Consider the following 26,588-nt stretch of genomic DNA (forward strand, 5'->3'; position numbering starts at 1 on the left):
AAATTAGTGAGCTTCAAAATATTTCTGTACTTTGGCAAAAGCCAGGCTTCCTCCTGTTTCTACTCTTTATGCTGAGCTAAGGTAACCAGCTGTTAGCTGTAGCTTCATATTTACTGTGTGCAGACATTAAAGTGACATCAATCCTAAAAATACACACAGCAGGCCTATATCTCAGCATTGCATTCATGTCTGTAAAGAAATGTAAATGTAAAGTAAATTAAGTAAACTGTTTAATAGAACAATGACCAAGCCTCACTTTTACACAGGTTCACTATGTGGGTTCGTTTTGAATATAATATGAAATATCCATCTTAGTCAGGGGTCGTCAGTTCTATGGATTATAGAAAAGGGGTTCCCTTAAGGAAAAGGGTTAGGGAACCACTGATGTAAACGACTGATTTGTGAGTGAGTGGGGTAGTAAGTCAGTGACCCAGTGTCCACTCTAAAACCCTCTGATGTGATTCCTGTGCCTGAGTTCAAGAGGGTACCAGGGCATGGTAAGAACTGCCCTTTGTTATGAGTGTGTGTTGCCCATTTTCAGAACATATGTATGCCTGTATGATTTGTAATGCTGTCCACCATCATATAAAACACTATTTGCCATGTAGAGTCTTACACTTACTTCCAGCTGCGTTAAAGTTATCCATCACTCCCAGTTATTCCGCCTATATTTAAACATTCAGCTGGTGCTGCTACTGATGATGCTTCAATGGGCGGAACTAACCGGCTGCATGTAGTTTGATTGACGTATATAGCAGCCAATCACATCCGCCGTATTGAGTTAAAGCGTTCGATAGGCGGGGACTATCGCAACTATGTTGGCCAATGAACAACGTTATTGGCGCTCCACTGGCCAATCAGAAAGCTTGATGCCAACTGGTCCGTGTATGTTTCAGGGTGGCGTTGGGTGGTTCATTTCTTCTGAGGAGAATACTGTAGAGTGTTGTCATTCAAGGTAAGTAGTTTTGAGTGTGTATTGTTTCTCATGTTGTATTAAAATGTATACACACATACACGCTTGGCCACATGTCGTATTTGAGACAGGCTAGGCGGTGTCTGAACAGGCTAATGCTAACCGCTGAATAACGGTGTTAACGGTACTTCGGTTGGGTTGTGTTGACAACGGTGGAGAGATGGTGATTTCAGTCATATATCTGTTATAACTGTACAGAACCGGTCTATACATTGGTTATAAATCACAGTGTCATGTTATTTGCCTCAGTGTGTCTTGAATTATAAACATTGGAAGTGTTGTCCCTGTCAAACAGGCTGGACTTGAGCATGAAATCAAACAGTGCGCTGTTTATCTTTAACACATGGCGGCAAACACCATACTCAAATAGCTTAACAACTAACGTTATATTTTGGGGATTGTATTGATTTCATGAGATTGACTTGATCAAATCTAATTTGTCTTGCATCTTGTTAATTTCTTGAGCACCTCCGGTCTTACACTAACTAATAGTTTCTTCAATTTTGCCCAAGTTGTCAGAAGCTGTCTGACTCTTGATATCTACATCCAGTTTCACATAAAAAGTAATAAGATGTGTTCCTTTGAGTGCTTTTTGTCTGCGGATGTCTTTAACCACCCACTCCTTCCTCTCGTCAATCATTGTGTTTCACAGCTCCTCATGTTTTCTCTCATCTCTTCATTTCAGATGCAGTTCATGCTTCTGTTCAGTCGACAAGGCAAGCTCAGGCTTCAGAAGTGGTACGTGCCTTTGTCTGATAAGGAGAAAAAGAAGATCACCAGAGAGTTGGTGCAGACGGTCCTGGCTCGAAAGCCCAAAATGTGCAGCTTTCTGGAGTGGAGAGACCTCAAGATAGTATATAAAAGGTGGGTAGAGATGGGACTTGTTTATGAACAAAATGATTTCCGGTTGAACTCTCACAGAATAGAATTGTTCACACTTCCCTGGGCAATTCATAGACCAATCATTCATGGACACTGTTCAGTTGAAGAATCAGGGTTAAGTGTTATCAATGAGATGACTGCACTCAGACTACAACAAAAAAGGAGCGCACATGTTTTGCCTCATTATATCCTGTTGCTGTGCCAACGGACGGGCAGGCAGAGTATTTGTGAACCCGGCTGACCCAACAGGGACAGACAAACACAACACTCGAGGTGCTGCCTAGTCAGCAACTTTGCACCATTGCACAACTACACAGATGTTTGTTTACCTCTTGAATTTAAATAGTTTAAAGTATTTACTCTGCCATTTTTCCTATTTGTCTGTTTTTTGCCTACAACTCATACTACATCCTATTAATCTATAAAAGTGTCATTAAATAAGTGCTGGATCTAGCTGTGCTGCATTAGTCAGAATATCTTGTATATCCTTTTCTCCTTAGGTCTGTGTAGCTCTCAGCTCTCAGCCTGTCTGATTAAAGAGAGTGTCCTACCTACTCACACTGTCAAAAGAGAGTTCCCGGATACAGCTGACTGAGTGTAGATGTAATAAGTCTGTGCCAAATATGAACAATTTGCTGAAGGTGAATGGAAAGAGGTCCAAGTAATTTGATTTTGAAATAAAAGTAACATGATTCAATATTAGTAATATTAGGAGATGCTATGATTTTAAGGAAATATGAAGGGCCACTGACACTTGGAAATAAATTTTTTTTGACATACTAACTGTAGTGAGAAGAAATTAAAATGATAAGGTGTCAGGTCAGATTTGCGGGTACAAGGTCTGCCCTGCAGCAAACAGAGCCTTAGGACGCCCACTGGAAATAGATTTTAATTCAACAAAGACAATAACTGGCTGTTGTTTGAGACTGTTAAAGACTCTGGAAAGATGAGATCTGAGCACACAGTAGTAGTGAGGTGTAATGCAACTTAGATTTCAACATACAACCTGTATGTTGAAATGTAGCACACGGTTATAGTAAGAGTTTCAACATACAGCCTGTCTTTATGAAGGTGTAAAGCATGTCTAGGGCTGCAACTCACAATTATTTTCATTTTCAATGAACCTGCATTTATTGATAAATTATTTTGTCTATGATATGTCAGAAAATACTGATCAGTCAAAAATCCAAATATATCCCACTATACGTTTACTATCAACTATGATCAGCCAGTCCAAATGAAGACAGGTTTTAGCAATACAAATCCTTTAGGATGTGTACTGTATCCCATCTGACCCTGTGTCAGAATCAATCTGGGATCAGAGATAAGGCTAAATCTGTTGCCGGTGGACATTTTTGCCAAATAACATCACTTTGATATTGAAAATGTGACTCCAAGTAAGGCTCCAAGCTCCGTGCCTCACGTAAAGCAGACAATAAAACAAATAAAATAAAATAAATAAAAATAAATCCATGTATAACACAGTATTTAACTTTGCAACACTGAGAGGTACATTAAATTAGTAACTTTCTCTACAAAGAGTAAGCCATTTGCACTAAAAGGTTTGAGCTCTTAACTTCCTCTTCCTATATGAGTCTACTACAATAAAAATGCTGCATCACTTCTCTGTGTTGAACTTAACTGAACCCTTTGTGTTTCCTGAGAATGGCTGTGCCTTGCATTCACTTGGACGCAGTGCAGCTAAGAATATAAAGGAAACAGCTGATCAAGTAACAGGAATCGATAATGCCAACAAGTTCCTGTCGAAATCTACAGCCTAGTCCAGTGTGCCCTCCTGCCTCGCTGGTTGTCAGGGATCAACTGACCAGCTCCTTTATTAGCCAATCATCACATGCTTAAAGAGTGCCTCAGGGATTATCAGGGATAAAGAACTATGGCAGAATGAGGCTTAACTCATACAGCCTTCTGCATCCGGCTTCTGGCTTTTAAATGACTACCCTGTACACAGTAAATGAGCGATCTATAATAATAACAGAGAAGCGCTCTCTCAGCACTATTGCAGTGAGCTGGGAGACAGTATGTATCACTTGGAGATCCTGTCTAAGTGATAAAAATGCATAAAGTCAGCTCTTCTTCTGCTTACTTTGTCAAGTTGATGTTGCAGTTTTCACAATGAAGGATTCTTTTTGAAATGCTGTTGTCATGCTGGCTCGTCATTGTGTTGCAGATATGCCAGTCTGTACTTCTGCTGTGCCATAGAGGATCAGGACAACGAGCTCATCACACTGGAGATCATCCACAGATATGTGGAGCTGCTGGACAAATACTTTGGCAGTGTACGTTTCTGCTTATTCTTTAATATGTGTTGTATCTATGCCACCTGTTGAACCTGGACTCAAAGTAGTTTTCATTCATAATTAGTGTTCTTTCATTTCTAAACAACAGGTTTGTGAGCTGGACATTATTTTCAACTTTGAGAAGGCTTACTTCATTCTGGATGAGTTCCTTCTGGGTGGGGAAGCTCAGGAGACGTCCAAAAAGAACGTGTTGAAGGCCATTGAGCAGGCTGACTTGCTACAGGAGGTAAGGCACTTAATGAAATTAATGTGCAAACATAATGTTTTCATACTACTACTACTCCTACTTCATTAAGGGGGATAAATAAAGGAATATCTTATCTTATTAATAATCTGTCCTCACTCTCCATTGTAACTGTTGACATTTGTGATTTTTTCAGATCAAAGCTTCAGATTAAATGTATAATCCTTAAGATTTCAGTCGTGGCTGATTTGGTGACATGTTTACTGGTTGTAACAGCTAGTACAGTTACATTATTTTTTTGATAAGTCTGTTTCCACTGCACCTTTTTGCGATATTTTCACTAATATTTAAAATGAATCGACTGATAAGAAGAGCTTTGATGAACAACTGCATTCAGTGTTAACCACAGTGACAGATACTTTGTGATTTCTGCGACTGCTTCAAAATAAAAGCCGTCCCTTGTTTTGCCAGTTGAATGCTTTTAATGTGAACTAGCGGCAGTAGGAAATGTTGGGTTAGCATTAGCAGTAACTTCATATGGCTCTGATACACCTGTAAGAGAGGGAACAGTAAAGTATCAGTGAGATAAAACAGTAACTCTGGGTGCTGAACCATTTGTGAATCCCTCTTGCATGTGAAGGTAAACTGAATCAAGCACAGGAGTGGCGTACTCCGCCACTAACTGAAAACTACTATACGTAATTACTGAATGTAAATGCATTGAGTGGCAATTGCAGAAAAAATATGACAATAAATGGTATCAAACATGGTTTGATTTTGTAAAAATGTGTGTATATCACATAAAAGTAAAAACTTTTTACTACTTCAAATTCACTTAAATTAGATTTTCCTCCAGAAAGTGACACCTGCTTTGACAGAGGTTCATTTTCTAGAGTCACTCATTGTACGTAATTCTTAAAAATAATACTCGGGTTATGTCAGAACAAAGAAAGATGGACCTTATTTCTCCAAAATGAACTCAACGACCTTAATCAGAACAGCTATAACTGAGTTACTTTATCTGTCTGACTTGCCTCACTGCTCTATTAAGTGGAGGGGGCCAAATAGGACTGCCCTTTCATTTTATTTGCTAGCTGCATGAATATACTGTATTACTGTAGTAAATGTTTTATTGTTTGTGATTTTTCTTTCACTGGCTTCACAGTTCTTTATTGTCTTCTGTTTTGTTTTCTTGATTTCAGCTGACATTTTTTCTCTCTCTTTTCTTGTGTATTCTTTACTATTGTGATTTTCAGAATATAGACTTTCAGATGCGTCTGTTTGCAGGTACAGTTTGTAAAAACCCAAACAACCCTCGCTGTAGTGTTAGATCAGTAGCCTTAGATGTACTGTAGATTTATCAATACAACGCTAAAGCCAGCAGAAACAACATACCAGCAACAGCAACATTTCAAGTGTCGGAAAAACACTTCAATAAATATTGAAGTTGCTGGTGTGTTTTTTCTTCAACCCTGATATATCTGTAATCCCAGGCACTAACCAATAACTCTTCATCAGGAATAGATGTACTTGAGTAAAGTCTGTATTATTAGAGAATATGTATGCTTAATTTTCAGCATTTTCCAGTGAGCCATTAAATAAAGACCCCATGTTTTGGTGGCAGAAATGACATTGAAATGTAATTCTTTGCTCAGAATCAGACCACATGTGCTGGTCACAAGATGTATCCTTAAAACTAAAAGGAATATCACTGATTGAAGTTCTGTTGTTACTCACATTACTTATCACATTCAAAAATGTTTTTCACCCCTTCAGTGTCACTAAAACATTTCAAATGATTTGATTCTCCACTTTCACACACACATTCTTCACAGTCTTCTCAGATTTGATGGTTGATAGTTGAAGTGACAGGAGATCAGATTGCAGCCCACAAACAAAGCCTCACTGTCTGCACTGCTGAGACCACACAAACACTTCTGGCCTAGATTAGCATTTCATATAGCGGGAGCATAATTACAGTAGAAAAACACAGTGTCGCTGCAATTATGATCCTGACCAAAAGCATACTCAGCAGTACACCAACAAACACTGGTCACAACACCACAGCTGTGTTTCAGTGCTCTCTGTCACTTCAGTCCATTCATGTTATATAAACCAAATATTTGAGGTCTTGAATATGTAACAGCAGTTATTTAAGTGAATTAGTAGTTTTTAATTTTTATATCTTAAAACATGTAAAAGTAGCAAAACATATATAGTAAATAGTGTTTGGCAGCACACAGTGGTCTATTATCGACCTAATCAGTGCCAGCAGGCAGGTGCGATTGCTGGATCTGTTTGCTCAACATTTAGTCAGTTAGTGAGGCCGCTGCTAATGAGTTCTGGGAAGAAAAATCAGGCCACTGCTGACATACCATTAACATCCAATGGAGATAGGTGATGTGAACTGTCCACCAATACTGGATTTTGAGGGCCAACTGTTTTTTTTTTTTTTACATACAATTTTTGGCAAAGGTTCCTCAGATTCGGTTATTTGTGTTAAATATACATGGCAGGATATTTTGCAGTTTAAAAATAACCAAATATGAGTAAAGGTAACACATGCTGCAGTATAAACCTAAAAAAAATACAACTTAAACTAAAGAAATTTAGCATTTTGCACATTTTCTACATCCACTGATACAGATATATTGAGATAAGCCAATATCGGCAGTTCAATTGGCGCATAAAACATAAATTTAAAGATAAATTCAACCTTCAAAAAAGCTGTTGGCAATATACCACACTTTGTGTCTTCATTTATTTTTTTCCTAAATTTGACTTGAGTCGTTCCTCATCTTTTTAATATTGTTCCATGTGCAGTACATATGGATAGGAAGACATATATCATGGTGAAACATGATCACCATGCACCAGACTTGACAAACTCAACTGACTCATGTTATCAAACAGAGAATACAATGTGGCCGAAAGCAAATGATGTCTGGAAGCATTAGGAAGTCCAAATGTGGCCCATAACCATTAGCTGTGAGGCAGCTGCTACCCAGCCAAGTCTGTAATCTCTGAGGACAAACTGTGAAGCTGTTGGTTGATATACAGCAGGACCATCAGGCAGCTGCACTGTAGAGAACATACTGTACTGTGATCCTAAAAGGCTTATGGTAAGTTCTTAATGTAGACCTTTTCCTTTTAAGAGTATGCAGTTATGAAGGGAGTAGCCATTTTAAACCATTTAGTTGATATTCTCACTTTGGAAGGAATGGGGTCAAAACCTCAAGTGTGCCAATCCACATTTACCCTGAGAGGGAGAGAGAGAGAGGTCTCTGATTGGCTCAATTCTGTATTTGTAGAGCCAGGGTGAAGACTGGGGAAGTTTGCCAAATGAGGAGATCTTGTAATGGGTCTAGAGTCCATCCATGCCTCCATCCAGGCAATTGGTAACTACTAGACTGGTGCAGTCAGTCAGTCAGCATGGGTTTCCAGTTGTGCGTGCTGTGGACTTCTACCTGCATGTACTTCTGTCAGTATGACTGTCTCATAACTCTGAGTGAAAATACATGACACAACTTGAAGGGTCATAACAGGCATGAACTCAAACCTGACTGTTTAAAACATGTCTGAATACTCAGTTTCACTAACAGGCAGTATAATCCAACACTTTGGTGAACTAGTTAGTTTAAACTAGTTTTACATTAATTGATTTCTTTGAATTTTCTTCTTCATGGAGGCAACTTCAATTTTTTTAAAGTGACTCTTCATTGGAATTTCACTTAAATTTTAACATACATTTCCTTTAAACAGTAACTATTTTAATGGATAAGTGAAAGAGCTATGCTGCCTGTGTGAATTGTTTTTACTAACAGCACTGAATGAAAATGCTCAGATTAATCATTGTGTATGTTGTCTTGAGATGCTGGAAAAGCATTTCTGAACAATAACATATCAAACCAGTATTTTACGATTAATAATATTCATTCCGCAGGTTTTTTACGTTCATTTTTTAAAATTTTGTCATCATCTTCTGATATTAAAACATTAAAGGATAAGGATAGTGTTCTACATTTTTCGTATTCTCAACAAAGCCCATGAAAATACCAAAACCAGCAACACGTTAATCTGTCTCTCAATGCTCTCTGGCTTCCTTTGCCTGTCTGTTACACAAAGCCTCAAGCTCATCTGTTCCTACTTAAGAGATAAATCTGTAAAACGGGTCACAAACATATAGTTTAATTTTGTTTAAAGGCTCAATTATTTTTATAAAAGCTGGGAACTGTAGTTTTTAGCACACATTACTCAAACAAGAGTAAGCACTAGCAAGTATTTCCCGCAGCAGGATGGTGTAATGTGGGAAAATAAAGTACAGAGTACAGCGCCCATGTTAATGGTAATGCGGTAACAACAGTGTGGCTTGCTCACTGAAGTGTTTATAGTGTTTTATAATAGGTTTTGGAGAAGAACAGAGCTCTGAGGACTAAGATGTATCAAGCTTTGTCAAAACACAAAGTACTGGTTAGTTAGATCAGTTCACTGTTGGCCTGGGTGTTTTCATGGATTTGTTGACAGAAATCAAACATAAAGATAATCACCAGCCACAATATAAGAACAGAATACAAGCAAAGAAAATAGCTTATTGCTGATTGGATATTATTATGGTGCCTCCTCATCATGGTCATTTTATAATCAGGAGAGCAATCAGATCAAATTAAACAATGTCACACAGGGAGAAACTATTTAGTAATTAAAGTCATTGTCAGTGTAAGTTAGTAATCAGGCTAATTATTACAACTTTTAAAACATGTCACATGTTCAAGTGATCAGAATACATATTTCTGGGGTATCAGATGGTTTGTTTAATGGATGGACTGACAGGTACTCCCTGATTTTAAGTTATTGTCATCCTTTAAAACTTCTAAACATTATATACATATAAGTTAGTGGAAATAAAGCCGGGGTTGAGTTGGGGGCACCTTTTGAATGTGTGCCTCTGGCTTGAAGGCATTAGTAAGTGCACAGTGCAGTAATTACATGGAGAACATACCATAGGGGATTTGGTAGAAGTTATTTTAATAAGCCTTTAATGAAACATTTCTCCGGAGCGGGCCATTACTTTAGTGCCAGCAAGCAGATCTTCTTTTAGAATAATGATGCCTCGGAAGACTTCCTGCTCAGTTCACCTCTGCATGTGAGACATCAGAGATAAATTGAGCAGAGACGTCCCCGTGAAGAGGGCATTGTGGACAGTTAAGCTTCTGCTCCCCGAGCACACACTGTACATGCTGTAGGTTACTGAGAGATTTTAACTTGATCCAAGTTGACCAATGGTTTGTTTTGTTTATTTTTGTCTTTATAAAAATGTTTGCCTCGCAGGTGTGATGGTCCCAAATATGGTCTCTGAGTCCTCTGGTCTTTTCCAGAATTAGGCCTGCTGAGGTGATTACTCTGTCTGTGAACTTAGGCCATCCATACCACTAGACCCCTCTAGTCAGAACTAGTCTCACTCTTGTTACTGTATATCAGTCTGTCTGTAGCTCAGTTCCTGCTGGTTAAGACCGTGTTCCTGGTCTCGTGTCACTAGTTAGTCTCTCCACAGCCACCAATACACGTTTGTATTGAAGTCGGTCTTCGTCTGTTTGTCTTTGTTTTCCACTCATGTGTAACGTTTCATTGATGCTGTCTCCACCAGATGCTTTATAAGAATACATATCTGTAGTTTGGATAGGCGACACTTTGTGTGTCCACAGATAAATTAAATAAGAAGTGAAAATGACACAGTACACACCATTACTTAAGTAAGACAGACTGGTGGGTGAATTTCCCCAAAGACCTTCAGAATATGAGCTAAATGAAGCAGTTAAGTTTACCTTCAAACTAAACAGAGACACAGAAACCACTATGAGTTTGTTTGACTGAGTAGGAAAAGTGAAATACCCCATCAAACTATCCTGCAACATTTTCCAACATTTTAGGGAATAGATGAGAAGATTGATACCGCTTTCATTTGTGGTTTTACAGGGTGATACATGACCAAACTGTTTCTTGGCCTGGCTGGTGACTTGCTGGAGTCTCTGTGTTGTTCTAGCACATAACTCCTCGTAAAACCACAAATTGTTGCTCTTGTATTTTCGTTTATTTATAGAATTAACAAACAAGATATAACACGTTAATTAGTGAGCTTTAGATGTGCTGGTAGGTTAATTTCTTAAATCTTTGGATGGAGCCAGGCTAGCTGTTTCCAGTATGTATGCTAAACTAAGCAAGAGACTCCTGTTATTAGTGTCATATGTCTCATACAGACATGAGAATAGTATCTATCTTCTCATCTAACTCTTGGCAAGAAAATGAATATTACCCCCCCCCAAGTATTCCTCTCATATATAAAGGCGGAACAGTGGTGAGAGTAGTTTGTCTTTACCTCACGCCTGCTGCACTGTGTTTCCTTGTTCTCTAAGCTGTGTGCGTTTCTCTCCCCCAGCCCCGTCATGAGTACTTTAATGTGCCTGTGTACTGACTGCCTGCCATCGCTGCTGCTGCTGCCGCCGCTGCTGCTATCCACCCTGCATGCTGAGCTCCTCAGTGCCTGGCACCTTTCTCTCTGCCCTCTGAGCACCTGTCATTGTCATTGGTTTGGGGGGTGTAACAATATTCTCAGCTCCTTATTCAGTTTGACAGCTATGATACGATATTGTCTCAATATTATTGAAAACTACAGTAAATGATGAAAACATTTAGGCTGGATTAGGCATTTGTTCTTGGAAATTGAACCTAAATGGAAATACCATCCTTTTATACTGAAGTTAGTCATCAGTATGTGTATTGATAATATATTTTGTGGTGATATATTGTTACATGCCTGTCATTCGTCCACTTATTATTGGTTTCATCGCATCACTTGAACACCTCTCTCTGTTATTGCCACTGTAAAAAAGCAAGTTTGCATCATGTGCCATCATGACCCAAGAGTATGCCGTTTATTTAAATGTTTAATTCGAGGTCCACTTACTAGAGGTTCCCCGGAGCTTTCAACCACTTGATCTTCATCATGGTAGGGACATGCAGCTTAAAGTGGACCTTGTGTTTAGAATTGTTAATATTTGAATATTTTTGAGTTTTAAGAGTTTTCTGACCTGTTTCCGAGGTCAAGAATGAACCTGAAACTTTAGCAAAACTACCAGCAGCTAATTATTTAAAACCAGTTGAAACCAGCTGCTGTGGTTTTTGTGGTTGAAAGACGTCAGTACACTATTTGATCAGGATGGCACCTGACCACTGGTTTAACACTGGTCACGTTTATCTCACTGAGCTGTCAGATTTAATTTACACAGGACAAATCCTAATCAAACTGATGGCTGTTCTTCACAAAAGTCCCAACTTCTTTCTCTGTTTATCTGTGCCACTCAAACTATGCAGAGAAAGTCCGCTCCCTGTGGTGCACAAACGTGCCTGATAGGGTTCAAGTACACAGAATACCAAATACCAAAGCATGAGTATTTAAGTTTAAACAACTGAATCTGAATTCGGATGTTACTTAAACACAGATTCCAGACTCATCACCTTCACACTTAAGTTACTGTTACGTCCAAGAGGTGTTCATCTAATCAGTTTAATATTTCATATTTTTATTGGTCCCCTCATTGGTTTTTTGTGACTGGATTCACATTACGTCAGCCATGGGTGGGAAGTGGATGCAATGGAAGTCATGTGTTACCTGTTCCTTAACATGTTTTATCATGTAGATTTGTCAGTTACAGTTTTGAATTTATCGTCTCACTTCAGATAATAAGTGTTTGAATCTTAGGTATCGTCCTTGTGATTTCTAGGAGTTGTCGTTATAATAATTAAAATCAGAACACAGCACACACTAGAAGACCTTACAGCTTTTCAACATTGTAAATGTTATTTTTAAATCTTTTTAATTATTTATAGACCTTTCCTATTTAAATAAGTAGCAAGCCCACTCTCAAGGTAAGTGGTGTTTAATGGGATTAATACTAAATAAATATTAGCTCTTTGCACTAATTAACTAAGGGCTCTTCTGGCTTTCTACGTTCTAATGATAATAGACATTTAAACACACTTTCAATAATTATCCTTACAAATTAGTTTCTCATAAATGGATATTGACTAAGCACTTAAAATGTTTTATATGTTCTGTCATTGTTCATCTGTGTCCCACTACAAAAACAAACCGTTAAATAGAAGATATTTTATCAATGTATATAATAGATATAATGAATAAATGGTTTATGATTCTTTGTCAATTAAGTACACTGGTGTTTTTCTTCAATATAACTGATTTGTCTCTGTGTTTATGGTGTTTTTCCCCCACATTTGACACCTTTGAAGTTCAGGCTGACATTTAGCAATTTTGTTTTTACTGCAGCTGTTTTTCTTCTGTGTCAGAAACAAACCAGTTAGTCTCAGCGCTGAATGGTGCTAAGCTCCATTTGCTTTGCAGATGAAGATGTTTAGCCTACATAATAGGTGACAAGGGATTCCTCATTCCAGCAAAATTGACCCCAAGACTGAAAAGTTTATAATTGGTGAATCATTCATAGTTTATATTTCAAAATCTGGGCTGAACATGTTGCACTGAAAATGAAATGACACTTCAGGAGTCACTGTGCAGAAGTGGGTTGTTTTCCTCTTATTACATAAAGCACGATTTCTGTCTCACTGCTCTGATGCAACTCCTCTCTTTACTTTGTGCTGAACCTTGTTTTAGGATGCCAAAGTAAGTGCTTCTCTTTCTTTCTGCCACTACCAGCCTGGATGTCTGTTTTTATTTATGATTTGTGACACATTAGCATAGGTACAGCATGGACAAAGAAGTAAATATATATCATAGTTGTTTGAAGCATGTAGGCCAATAGACTCTTTTCAGAGCAGACGTGGTGACATTAATGATGGCTGCATTCCATTTAGGTGACCCAGTTCCAGGGCTCTGGTACTGTGCATGCTCACTCACTGACAATGGCTTACTGGGACTTAAAGGAATGCAACTATCAATTATATTATTATTTACCTGTGCTTTTCCTGCTTTCACAAGACAAATTGAGTGTATATGCACATATAAATATTATAAATATTGATTAATGCAGTTTTAACAACTAATTGTAGTATCAAATCCCCACATTTTGAGGGTGAATTAAACTAAATAATAGTTGGTTTCATGCTAAGCCACTCATTTCACTGTACATGCATTTATTAATTACATTTTATAAAAGTGTTGATTAATGAGATTTAAAGATACCCTGTTGAGTTTCTGACCACTAGTAGTGCTGTTGAGCAATGTTTTTATGAGTGAGTCCCCGCTTTGTTTTTAAAATGCATGCACATGAGCATGTGGGTGGCGCAATACACTGCTTAGCAATTGTTTTATTTAGTCGAAAATGGATTTAACACATTTGTTAGACCTTTTGGTGAGAAACTAAATGAAGACAAACATTTGTTTAAAAGAAAACTACGTTTAACTATAACAACTAATTGCATATATTTGAAACATATTAATTAATAATATGAATGCAGCTTTAAATGTAACCAGTTGGAATATCAAATTCCCCAATATTAATGTAGAATTTGGAGGGCGAATAGGGTTGTGGATTTTTTTGTATAAGCCACCCCTTTTATTTTATTGTATTAATTAATATGTACAAAGCCAACAACTCAGTGGTTACCATGTCTGTGATACTGCTTCTGAGGCAGTGGTGACATTGCATCAGATAAAACGTGTGTGTGTGTGTGTGTGTATTTGAGTAATACTACTGTGGAAATCTGCTGTAATCAGTTTGGCGTGTATAGCTCAGTACTTCACTGGAGCTGTGGTTCCTCTCTCCCTCCACAGGATGCAGAGACCCCGCGCAGTGTACTGGAGGAAATTGGACTGACATAAACGTGGTCCTCATCATCGTCCACTCGCCACACTCTCCTTCATCTGCCAGCTGCTCTGCTGGATGTAGCTGATAACAACTCCCCTTCACCTTTGAGCACACCCAGCCTCACAATCACACACACACACACACACACACACACACACACACACACACACACACACACACACACACACACACACACACAACTCTGCCTTTGTTTTGTACTTTTTTTTTTAAACAACGTAGCACTGTTTTGGGTATTTCCTCCTGAGTTATTTATTTGTTCCATGTTATGACTTAAACTGTCACTGAGGAAAAGTGCAGCATAATTAAGGTTTTCATTTTTTGCTGCTTTCCAGTCCACACCAAGATGCTGTACTGAGTGAACTGCTTGATTTCTATTTGACCAAAGCTAATGAGGTAACTCTATTCTGTGAAGTATATTTAATGAACTTTAATGAACATAATTTCAAATGTGTTAGATATATCTATATATATATATATTATAAAATAGGTTATATTGTAAAGGGAAGTCAAAAGTATTACATTAACAAAACCAAAGAGTTATGTTTAATCTTGCCTTTGTTTCTTTAACATGGCATTATATTGCATTGCATTACCATTGACCATAGTTTCAAGCACAACATATACAGTACACACTCACCGTACTTACACTGTAAATGCACCACTGCAGTGTGGATGGAAGAGTGTAAAGACAGACAATGTTGTCATATAATGAGTATTCAGTCTCAGTTTACAGCCCATTATCATTCTAATGGCAGGATCCCACTAAATGTTTAATAGTTTAACCCATTCAGAACCCAATTATGTTCCAAACACACACAAAAAAATACTGTGATGGTGGATTTCTCCTCTAAATGCACTCATACATCACTAACAATAAAAACATTTTATACTTTATTATTTGTGGGCAGTGGAGCCACAATGTGTGTACATTAAAACGTCTCAAAACGATTCATATTCAGGCGATTATGCACTAATGAAAACATACCTATGAATATTATATTACATTTCTGCCAATAGATCCTCCTAAATGTTACACACTGGACCTTTTAAGAGACAAAAAACATTAATGAGTCAGTGTACATAATCAGCAGGATACATTATAAGCTGGTTGTATCATTAGAAATCACATCAGAAGAGTCAATATAAATCAAAACAGTATTTCCCTATTCATTTCCCTTCAAATCCTAGAAATCTTTCATATGATATTTTGACATAGGCCTATATAAGTATAAGTAATGTAACATTTCTTTAATAGATGAAAGTGTGCCTCGCGGCCGCCATGGTTGCTGCGGAAAGGGGGTGTGGCTCTTGTGCAGTCCACTTTAAAAGATGCGGAACACTGTGATTAGTTTAAAGACATCCAGTCAAATTAGTTTGTGCATTTGGGTGGAGTCAGATGAAAATGATCATATGTCTAGACATGCTGGAAAAGTTACGTTCATTGGAATGGATGGGGATCTGAACGGGTTAATCACTGAATAATTCAATAGAATTTGTGTGCCACTGCGATGTAGCAGGTAAATACACTGAGTTTATTCTATTACTGTATCGTGTGCAAAAACTAACTGGACTGTTCTTTGTGTTTTCTACTGTGCTTCTCATTTAGTTGGGGTTTTTTGGAAAGAAAACAACTTTGGTTTACATATAAAATATCTAATCAGTGTTCAATTTGAGACACAAGATGTTTTCACTTAAAGCTGCATGAATCACAGTCCAGACACACAGCCCTGAAAATGTATTGCCTTATAAAGCTGTTGTGGATAACATGTTAGCAAACAATGATGGAGCTTTGATTTGATCTCAACCAACAAGCCACCCCTTTTCACATTATGCTCGTTCCAAAAAATATTGATTATTGCAGCTTTAACTTTACACATTATGTACAATACGTCACAGAAATTCATCATAGAAATGGCGTCATTTGATTTAAGAGAATAGGAGATGAGAGAATTTTTTGGAGCATATTTTAAATGAACTGTTTCCCTTTTTATCTTTACACTGTTGATATTTTAGTGACAAACTTGTGCTAATCATACAGACCTCTGACCGGTGTGACAACCTAAAGCTGAGGCACTTCTGCCAGAGTATTGAGCTTTACAACAACTACTCTTTCAAAGCCGTTTCACTGTCTACCCCACATTGGTAGAGATTTAATACAACAACAAAGACACTTTGGCCTCTGACATGCTGTACAGCACGTTAACTACTTTCTTACTACTGTGACTCTGAAAACTGAAGAGCGCTCAAGAGACCGTGCATAAAATAGCAATAGCGTCATAAACTGTAGCAGAGTATGAGATTTTCTTTTCTTTCTTTTTATGAGCCAAAACTAAAAGTAGGTTCCAGATGCCTGGTTGGAGAATTTAAAAAAAAGAAACTTGCCACAGACACACATAAAATGCCTTGGACACAGGACTGTACAAATATCATAAATTCTATTTCTGTTTTATGTTCATATACAGTTGGTATTATGATTATTTTGGGGGGACTTTTTACACATTTTTAATTGATATGGGTAACTCAAGATAGACAGGAAATGGGGGACAGAGGGAGGGCGATGACATGTGGCAAAGGTCCACAGGGTGGAATCAAACCGGGGCCGCTGTGGTAAAGAGTCAGCCTTAGAATATAAGATATATTTTTCCTGAAACTTTATTGGTTTACCATTTTGCAACTTCTTCTAGTTATTTGACATGTTAAAATATTGGAATGCCTGTTACCTCTTTTGTATAACTTTCATGTATGTATCATTTGTATACATTTCATGTATAATTTATTGTGTATAATATAATGTGCAGATCTGTCTCAGAGGTGTGACTGATCTATGGCATTCTCTACTGTGTGTTGGTGAAGTTACAGCATGAATGCAACAGCTGTATTACATTACTGGACTTGTGTTTACTTATAGAGGGTATATTCTGTTGTTTCCTGTTACCCTTTCTGAAATGGATAAAAGTTTGTGTTTTCCTGTCAAGTTCAGCAATAAAGAGCACTCTAGTGGCAGAGAGGCTGTACTGTCACAAACATCTTGTTTCCTTTAATTCATTCTCCACTGGTCACTCACAGCACGTAAGAAGTGAAAGGCCCAGCTGTAGTGATAAAAAGTACAGTTTTTAAAAGATTTTTAATTTAAGAAAAATAAAGAGTTTTAATTTTCTTTGTCTGATACAGAACTGTATCCAAACACAGCCCCTGTGCAAACTTAAAGATCCCCTCCAGACATGTATTAACACAAACACAATAGCTGCTTGGAACAATAATGTGTGTCTGATTTTTCATCACAAAACTATTTGTGATGTCACAAATCATGCTTGTAGGCCCCACCCCTTAAAATCAGATTATCAATGAGCACAGAGAAACTTTCAGCAGATGAATGTGAAAACATCCTTCTAGAGCCAAACTCGGCATTCAAACATCACACTGTAGGAACAAGAAGAAACACTGCTTTCTGAGGGGAGGGGGACTTTAATAGAATCACATGCATTAGCATAATAAAACATTTTAGATAGTAATAAATGCTAAGGTTAAAGGGTAAAAAAAAATAAAAAAAACACTATACTGATGTTTGCATTTACAGTAAGTATAAACACTAGAAACTACGGTAAACAGCCACAAATAAACTTAACTGGTAACATGAAATCATCCAAAACTGAGAGAAAATATCACCTGACTTGGATCATGTTATTCAGTTCAAGGTGTTTCTGCAGCAGACAACTGGCATCAGTAAGGCGAGAAAGACACGGCAGGGCCACACTGCCTTACACTGCCTCTTAATCTGAATGTCATAATAAGAATGAACTTAAAATCATCATAATGGTATTTGTGCCAAAATGTATGTTTAAAGTGAGACTACAAAGTCGCAGCACATTCTTCCTCTTATAAATGAACAATTCAATTCACAAATAAAAGAAAAAAAACACAGCCCTGTTCAGTTCAGTATACTCGCTGTTTACTTTGGTCTGGTATGACCAGTAGCTTATGGTGCTTGGTGTTAGTTATTGGTCGCAATTACTTTAGGCAGATATTGCTGTGTAACAGACATTCCTGAGGCAGTTTGCTGAGTTTGTGACTCCTGTTTACTTGTGCTACTGTTATGCTTCAGCACTGTATTTTCAGCATTAACCATTATCCTATAATTGACACTTGTGGCAGCCATTCAGCAAGTTACATCGTCTTGTTTAATTCCCAAGTCTACAGTCTGTGGAGGCGTACACATTATCACATTATGAACTGGAGATGCAGGACAATATCTCCTTTTCCTTTAAACAGGAGGACTCTAAACATGTACTCATAAAACCTTAAACTATCCAGGCCACAGAAATAGTACACTGAAATGTTAATGATGTTCAGTAGTATTTCTCTGTGCTGAGAGTTCTTGGAGGACCAATATTGTAATGAACCATTCCAGAGGGAGCATTAAATCTGTAGTCATGTGCTGTTTCTGTCCCTAAAGGTCTCCATCGAACAGTTATGACTGGAGGAGCTTTGTATGAGTGCTCTAACTGTCCTCCTTTAGCATCTCTTCAATCTCCCTGTCCCAGTTGTCATCACGGTTCTCATTATCATCCAACACGTCGTACTCCTGAAGTTCCTCCTGCAGCTCTCTCTCCCAGTCAGCAGTCTCCTCTGCAAAACCCAATGTTGAGTCACTCTTTGAACTCTGATAAACTCTACTAATTACATTGCAGCCCAATTTAACAAAAAATAACTCACCCTGCTGTGTGTTTGGATGTCCCTTCTTGTCCAGAACCAGCTGTTCCATTTCTTTGCGTAGGTCGTCCTCATTTATCTTGCATGAGTCAAAAGCATCACTCACAAATTCAGATACAGGCGGGCTGGTGGAGATCTCTTCATCCTTTCATAACAGAAGCAGAAAGAGGTCAGAACCACCAACGGCACTCATTTTGGTCCAATTACTGACTTATGGTGTAAAATCTTGTTTTCTTGGGTATTTTATTTTTTGTAAAGTAAGGTGGCTTACCTCACTTGACTTTGGTTTCGTAGTGTGGATGGCAGCAGGAGTTTTCCTTTTCACTGCATCTGCAAAGATCATTTTTGACAAGATCTCTCAAGTATACTCAAAGAAAAAAATAAACTGATAGTCATACTTTATCATGTTAGTCATCCTCATATGTTTGTGGTATTAACATTGGTATGAAGCAGATTATATCACAAATATAAGGGTGAAATACTATGTTCAAAACATTTCAAACATTTCCTAATGTTAACTCAGTTTATCACACAATATTTGGCTAAATCTCTATTTGTGTCAGTGAAATTAATTATTTGTTTTTCCACTGACAAGAAAATTAAGATTAAAGACAGGCATCATAGTTTTACCCTTGTGATGACCAGCCTCGGGACTGGTGTCAGTTTTCTGCATGTCTCTGCGCTCCGCCGCTTGCTGTGCTGCTAAAGCTGTGAGCTGAGCTGACTGTTTTATTAAGGACACACGGTAGAAGTAATTCTTCCAGAAGGCTTCCTCTTTCACCCTAAAATGAATGACATAGAGGAATATGCAGTCACCTCTGTGGTGGAGTAAAATATTGTAGTTTTATTATAAAATTTTATAATGATATAATAGAAAATAGAAAATACAAAGACTATAATTAAAAATATATACACTATGTGCAGTATGCAAGTAAGAGATATGGAGTCCAAACATATTTAAACAGTGTTAATAAACCCACTCTTATGCAGGGATGCACATGATGAAAACACAGGACAAAGTAGTATGCGTGTGTCAAAACACTCTCACTGTTTGGGCACCAGATGGAAGCGCATCTTCCGAAGGAGCTCGTCTTCCTCCAGCATCACCATGGCGACTGGATACATTTGCTCACAGTCAAAGTGAAATTGCACCCCGGCAGGAGGATCTCGCAAAAAATTTCTTTTGTCCTGTCAACAAATGTGAAGGTTTGAGGAAAAACACACAAAAGAATCAAAAATCTAATTTTTCACAGAAAAGAGCTACAAGAATCAGAATCAGGTTTATTTCCATGTAGGTTTTCACATACAAGGAATTTGCCTTTGTAAGTTAGAGCATAACAATTACACAAATATAAATAAAGATAAAAGCAGAGACAATAAAAGGAGCCAATAAATACAAATATAAAGAGAGAACATGTACAATATGGCCGGATACTTGAACAAACAAGTGAAGAAATGTGCAAAAAAATTGACCAGGGAATCTTCAAGTTAGCAATGTGTGACATATCCGAGGACAGTGAATTAACGCAATGCATATATTCTGGGTGGGTGGTGGGTTTCAGAGTCAGTGTCAGTTGGGGGGCATTATTAATTTTGAGTCAGTTTTCAAAAACAAATGTCCAAATTTTTTTATTTCAGCTTCTCAAATGTGAATATCTTCTTATTTCTTTAGTCCTCTGTGACAGTTAACTGAATGTATTTGTGTTGTTAACAAAACAAGACATTTAAGGACTGCACCTTGGCCTTTGGGGGAAAAAGATTTTGCAACAAACATACATTGGAGTTGCGTATGTTGAAATCACCAAAATAAACAAAACTAAAAAATATAAAAATAAAGAAACAAACTGAAGATACAACAGAAACATTTAGTAAGGAGTAATACTCACGGCTGAGAGAGCCAAAATCTGTTGCTGAATGGTGTCCTCTTCGCTGTACCCAACCCATGGAGGCACAGCAGCACCTGGGAACAAAGACCACCAGCCTGCACTTACTGTAATGTAATATAATGGACTCACATATAATAAATACTGAGTATAACATACAGTTCTTACCAGAAGTTTTCGCTTTTTTCTCCTGAACAAACCTTTCTTGTTCTTTCTGGAAATCACCCAAAATGGTCTGAGGGAAGACAGTGTATCATTAACTTAAACAGGCCAAACTTCATTAGGACAAGGAAGGAGATGAAGTCATTTAAACCAATATCCACCTTATCAATAATCCCATTGATCTTCCCCTCCTCCACACTTTTCTTCAGGGTTTGTGCTGTTTCAACGACGGACTCGGACAGTTTCTTTGAAGCACTGCTGGCGAAATTATAAATGTAACCTGCAAAGAAGCAGACATTACTGATAGAGTAGTACAGTTTGTAGCAGCAGCAGTCTGATGCTTCCACAAACTGTACTACTACTCCTCCTCTATCAGCTGTGACCACACTGACCACTGAAGCCCTTCGCTTTCTGGACGAGTTGAGGCGGTTGAGCATCGTCCTCCACAGCACTGCTCTGCCCAGCTCCAGCTCCAGCAGTCGGGTTATTCATGTCATGGTTTTGGTGTTCATCAACATCAACAACAGACTCGCTTTCTTGTTTAACTTGGCCATTTTCGGTTTCTATTCCAAGCCAGGTTCCCCAGTTCTGAAACATGCTTTAAATATTTTGACAATAAACTTAAAAGAAGTTCCTTATCATGCTCTACCGATGAATTACTCCGTTTTTACGCCAGTTTTCTAATAGTTTCAAAGTAATAACAACAGTGATAGCTGATGACGTTTCACCACTCAACCACTTCCGCGAATCGGTGAAGTTTGGCCCTCCTACGTATCCTGTCTTAACCCGACAGGTTGTCATGGAAACGTACGCGTTCCCTTCGAGATGGTTAAGTTTGTGTAAAGTTAAAAGTTAAAAGTTAGCTAAATAGCGATTTACTGCGGTTAGCTGTGTCTCGCCTCCCATAAAGTAGTGCTTAAAGTCTCAGCTCTGGTGTTAGAACATAACTTTATCTGTAAGCATAACGCAGGACAGCGTTTTCAGAGGGAAGTCTGACCTCACTTGCTAGCTGACGGTAGATGGCACGCTTGCGCTGTGTTCTCCTGCACTTGTTATCCCTGTTGTCCATGGATGGGAGCTAGGTTAGCTTAGCTAATTTAAACTCTCCTGAGTGTGTCAGTGTGTCTCGGTTTGAATCATGAAGTAGGATACGGACTGAAGTGCTGCGTTTAAAAACAGTGGAAACTCTCAGCGTATCCAACACAGCTAGCGCTTCATCAGAAAGTGATTCTTATGAAGATAAAAGATGAAGTATGTGTAACGTAAACCTGGGATATAGCTGCGTGCCACCCCGAGGAAGCCTTCGTGTTCACCGGTTTATCCAGAAGTTGAATTTTCCAGGTAAGGTCAAGCGTTTGAGCGGAGTTTTATCATTATTTTTTAAAAGCTATGGACCTCACGGAGTCGAGTAATAGTAGTAGTAGTTAATTTAATGGAAAAGTGTTTGTTTCACACGGAGATTCGGTTTCCTCGTTAAACAAGTCCGTTTAACTCAGCTCAGTGTTGCTTATGTATTGGCACAGGCGAAGATGGTGTCCATTGTGCTGTCCGACATTGTTGGTGTGTTTAATTATCTCACACATAAGAGCATTAAGTTTAAGTCAGCCTGTCTGCAGTGTGACAACAGGTGTTTACGCGGCGTTACAGAGTCCCTAAACTAGTGACACAATGATGCATTTTATAGCATACAGAGACTGAGGCAAGACAGACCTCAACATCCACACCATTGTTTCATGTCTTTAAGAGGAGTCGCTTTCAAATCAAGCACACATATGTAATTTCAGTTTTAGTCCAGCCATTAAAACCACGAAAGTCGTTCATCTATGGAAAGGTTACATCTTACATATATAATGTTATGTTATGTTACATAAACGGAATCAAATCTGACTTGCTGGCCGAAATAATGCGGAATTCTTGACGTGAGAGACCTTTCTGTTGAAATTGTATTTAATTTGTTAAGAATATTTAAAAAACTATACAGTATACTTTTTTGGGGAGAAATAATTAATTGTAACTTTATCCCAAAGGCTCCCCCACTCCTAATGTATGACCCTACATAGGCTTTTAGGTTCTTGCCAGAAGAAAGGCACATTCAGTGGTACTGTTATACTGCCCAGTGGTGACCAGCATTTTTTGTTAGTTTTTGTGTCAGGTTTTGCTTGATGTAATGGTGCTGCCATGTTTGAATAAGAACTTACTGTATTACTCAGCACAGACATGCTCTGTTCCCTTTCCTATTGTGTTGGAAATATAAACGCTACTGTCAGTGATGCCAGTTGAATCCTACACCATGTAAAAGACAACAGGCCATTAATAAACCATTAAAGTTAGTAACAGCCATACATGTAGCACACAAATCATTGTTTCAAGTTAATTTTGAATTTAGTTTTGACCAAATTAATATAAACAGCATTTGGTAAAAGTTATGCTTTGCTTGGCTTAATTATGACTTTACATTTGTGTAAGTATTGTATGTGTATATTCTTTTACATTTTGAATTTAATTAATGGTGAAGCTGCATTATGTTAGGCATCAAACAGATTGACAAATGATAAAAATAAATTATTAAATATCTATTATTTATTATTATTTAATAATATCTATTATTTAATGCAATATTGGCCAATTAAGACAAAACACAATTTGCTTAAAAGAGAAATTACAAGGTGTTTCACTAAAACAATGAAAGGGAAATATAGTAAATAAAGTAGAGTAAATAAAAAACACATGGTCCAAAATTAGGTCAGCTGTACAAACTTTAAAAATGTATCAAGGATAAAAGAGAATATTTTCAATTAAACATTTTCTTATTTACCAGAGTCTGATTTTTTAGCTTCTCCAGCCGCTGGCAAAGGCTCAGTTAGCGTTATTCATTCTAGATTATAGAACAGCCAGTAGTCTTTTCAGGTCACGCTCAGGTTCAGGAAGGCTTAAAAGATCAGCAGTATAACATGTGGCCAGACCATGCTGAGCTGTGAAAGTGATCAGTAAAATATTGATCATTTCTAGAATTGACTATCAAGTCAACCCAAGTAACGATGTTGAAATGGGGGTAATATTGTCTTGTTCTTTAGTACCAGTGAAGATCTAGCTGTAGCTGTCTGCTCTTGCAAGGCAGTTTGGACAGTTGATTGCAGAGGGAGTTACAGCAGGGTGTCATCAGCATAACACTGGAACAGAAAATGCTTACAGAATGGGTACTGACTATGAATAGTAGATTGGGACCAAAATTAATCCTTTTTTAAAATTTCAACATTTACATATTTTAGTGCTTAACATAACTTTGTGTCCGATCATGTTTTCATGTTGTCTTTTTTACTTACTTATAACAGTACCATGGATACTGAGGGATATAAAAGTGAACCACACTATACAGAAGCAGAGAGCCTTTGGCATGTGATGCAGAAATCCGGAGATCTGGATCCAAGGAGCAGAGATGGTGAGGGCTGGAAGCTGGTGGATGTATTTCTTTCTGGAGGAGCACCCTGGGGATTTACACTCAGAGGGGGACTGGAGCATCGAGAACCTCTGCTCATCACCAAGGTAAATACTCCAAAAATCTCTTTTTATGCCAAGGACAGCTGAAAATGGAAGTGGTGTGTTTCAGTTTGCTGGTTGGAGAGCAGGACTTAGGCAAGCAGAAATACCTTTTTACGGACTTTTTTTTTAGACTATATCAAAATCTTATCAATTTAAAAAAAGATGTTGGTGTCATTCAAAGTGTTAAGTGTAGATTTTATGATAACTCCTTGCACTAAGAGCCTATACAAAAATTACATCCAACAATATGAGATTGTAGAAGTTGCAGCATTCCACCCAAACATTAGGAACTACACATCAAACTAGTTGGTTTTTTTGCACAGAAATAGCCTTTTCTGCTCTGCTTGTATGTGCCTGCTTGGATTTGGCACCATATCAACAATCGCTCAACACAATCAACACACCACCAATTTGTGCTTCTCACATATAGCTGCTGGTGACGTTAGCATTAGCAAGCCTGATAAGCACAGGCTGATCAATAAGTGTGCTATACACAGAGCTTAACAAGATATTTAACAGGATCGTTAACTGTGATGAACAGCACGGCCATGACTACTGTATGTACTGACACTCCCCCATAGACACGCTAGACACAAATGTGTTTCTAGTGACTGCCAAAGCTCCACCTGCATCATAGACACAGAGTCTGAGAATAGCTTCTAATGGCCTGCTTAGTTCTGACTAACAGCTTTACAGTACATGGCTGTCCATGCTACACTGACCGGTGGTCAGTCGTTGTCCCCTGACCCTTCAAGTCACACACTGTGTAGCCATGTGGTCTCCTGCAGTCTTTGCTCCCTCACTCCTTGCATTTTTTTAAATATGCTGTGATAAAGAGTTATAGCACAGCTTGAGGGTTTGTGTAGGTTTACCAATTTATTAATCAACAGCCCCAAAAACAGAGGTCAAAGGGCTGTATGTTGCTGTCAGTGTACAACTGTATCAACATCAGTTCCACCTACTTTTGAAGTCCCTCCCAATGTAAATCTACAACGTGCTTTCACATCACAGGATGCCAAACTAATTATGATTTTAAATCTATTTCATGGGACCTTTTATCATGATGGCACAAGTGATGATGTCAGGCAACGCTGAATATTACTCCATGCGTATGTTTGCACTCACTTTTGTTGGCACTGGCCCAGACCAGTTGAAATTCTAATTTTAATAGTTGCAGTCATCTAACGAAACACAAAGAAATCTGACACATCACTGCTACATGTTGCTTTACATTTTTCTTGTCTGATACTAGCAAATGAAATGAAGTATAGCAGAGGAGAGGGGATAATATCAGACAAAGTTTGATATTGTGAGCACACAGTACTCTCTTTTCTTGTTATTAACCATGCTAGCAGCTTAAAATGGAACTAGACCGAACGTAATGAAATATCTCAACTAATACTGGATGGATTGCCATGAAATTTTGTACAGATATTCATGGCCCACAGAGAAGCCTACTGACTTTGGTGATTACATTACTTTTCCTCTAGCGCCACCAGCAGGTCAAAGTTTTCACTCATTCAATAAAATATGCAAATGTTTGCTAACATGCATGAGGTAAGATTGTAAACATAGTAAACATTATACCTGCTTAACATCAGCATCTTAGTATTGCCCTGGCTGTAGACTCTTAGTGTTGTTTCAAGGCTATCGCCCATCTTTGAAATTCACACATGCATGTGGGCATGAAGCCGCTCTATGGAGAGAGCGACCTGTTTCCTTTTGAAGTGTGATCTGTGCAGTCTGGCATCAGTCAGTGTTCCAGAGCTGTGTTCATTTGGCACATTTTGGCTCTAAAGTCGGCATCTTATATCGAGTCTCTCCAAAAAAATAAACATTGAACAGAACATGCACTATAGCTGTCAGCTTGTTATTCTTGTATGCCATGACTTTGCTAAATGAGTGATATGAGCCACAATATGCATACAGTGCCCAGGAGAGGGAGAGTACCTAAACACAGTGCAGCCCAATCAGCTCTGAAATCACACTGTAAGCTCACTTCTCTGCTGACTGTGTAATGATTTACTACAAAAGACCTTGCTAGTTAATTTGAAATGGTAACATACCAGCACCTGTTTG

The 26,588-nt window shown here is 38.1% G+C and overlaps 3 protein-coding genes across 10 annotated transcripts in view; 2 read left to right on the forward strand and 1 right to left on the reverse strand.

Annotated features, from left to right (window-relative positions):
- The first annotated feature begins 858 nt into the window (after positions 1 to 858).
- Positions 859 to 17,238, forward strand: LOC127349847 (AP-1 complex subunit sigma-2). Of its 7 annotated transcripts, XM_051375821.1 has the most exons (7): positions 1,632 to 1,837; positions 4,044 to 4,152; positions 4,262 to 4,399; positions 5,614 to 5,644; positions 9,686 to 9,748; positions 10,791 to 13,049; positions 14,160 to 17,238. In XM_051375821.1, exons 1-5 carry the CDS (start codon positions 1,632 to 1,634, stop codon positions 9,736 to 9,738), a joined length of 537 nt encoding a protein of 178 aa, XP_051231781.1. In that variant the 3' UTR covers positions 9,739 to 9,748; positions 10,791 to 13,049; positions 14,160 to 17,238. The 7 variants fall into 7 exon arrangements, with proteins under 7 accessions (XP_051231782.1, XP_051231781.1, XP_051231785.1 ...); XM_051375825.1 differs by lacking the exon at positions 9,686 to 9,748; XM_051375822.1 differs by lacking the exons at positions 9,686 to 9,748; positions 10,791 to 13,049; positions 14,160 to 17,238 and adding an exon at positions 859 to 955 and having other exon boundaries at positions 1,659 to 1,837; positions 5,614 to 7,652.
- Positions 17,239 to 17,659: 421 nt separating this feature from the next.
- Positions 17,660 to 21,725, reverse strand: LOC127349845 (synapse-associated protein 1). The gene is made up of 9 exons (XM_051375816.1): positions 21,362 to 21,725; positions 21,131 to 21,249; positions 20,976 to 21,042; positions 20,811 to 20,884; positions 19,973 to 20,112; positions 19,555 to 19,706; positions 19,196 to 19,254; positions 18,928 to 19,069; positions 17,660 to 18,840 (listed from the first exon to the last, which is right to left on the reverse strand). Exons 1-9 carry the CDS (start codon positions 21,564 to 21,566, stop codon positions 18,713 to 18,715), a joined length of 1,086 nt encoding a protein of 361 aa, XP_051231776.1. The 5' UTR covers positions 21,567 to 21,725; the 3' UTR covers positions 17,660 to 18,712.
- A 268-nt stretch (positions 21,726 to 21,993) lies between these two features.
- shroom2a (shroom family member 2a) overlaps positions 21,994 to 26,588 on the forward strand; it is a 31,496-nt gene continuing 26,901 nt past the window's right edge. Inside the window, exons 1-2 of one of the 2 annotated variants that reach the window (XM_051375815.1) lie at positions 21,994 to 22,310; positions 24,302 to 24,512. In XM_051375815.1, the coding sequence (XP_051231775.1) occupies positions 24,306 to 24,512 (207 nt within the window). In that variant the 5' untranslated portion in view covers positions 21,994 to 22,310; positions 24,302 to 24,305. The remainder of the gene's footprint in view (positions 22,311 to 24,301; positions 24,513 to 26,588) is intronic. The other variant, XM_051375812.1, reaches the window with a different exon arrangement.

The sequence above is a fragment of the Dicentrarchus labrax genome, unplaced genomic scaffold (assembly GCF_905237075.1).
Source record: "Dicentrarchus labrax unplaced genomic scaffold, dlabrax2021, whole genome shotgun sequence".
Taxonomy (NCBI): domain Eukaryota; kingdom Metazoa; phylum Chordata; class Actinopteri; family Moronidae; genus Dicentrarchus; species Dicentrarchus labrax.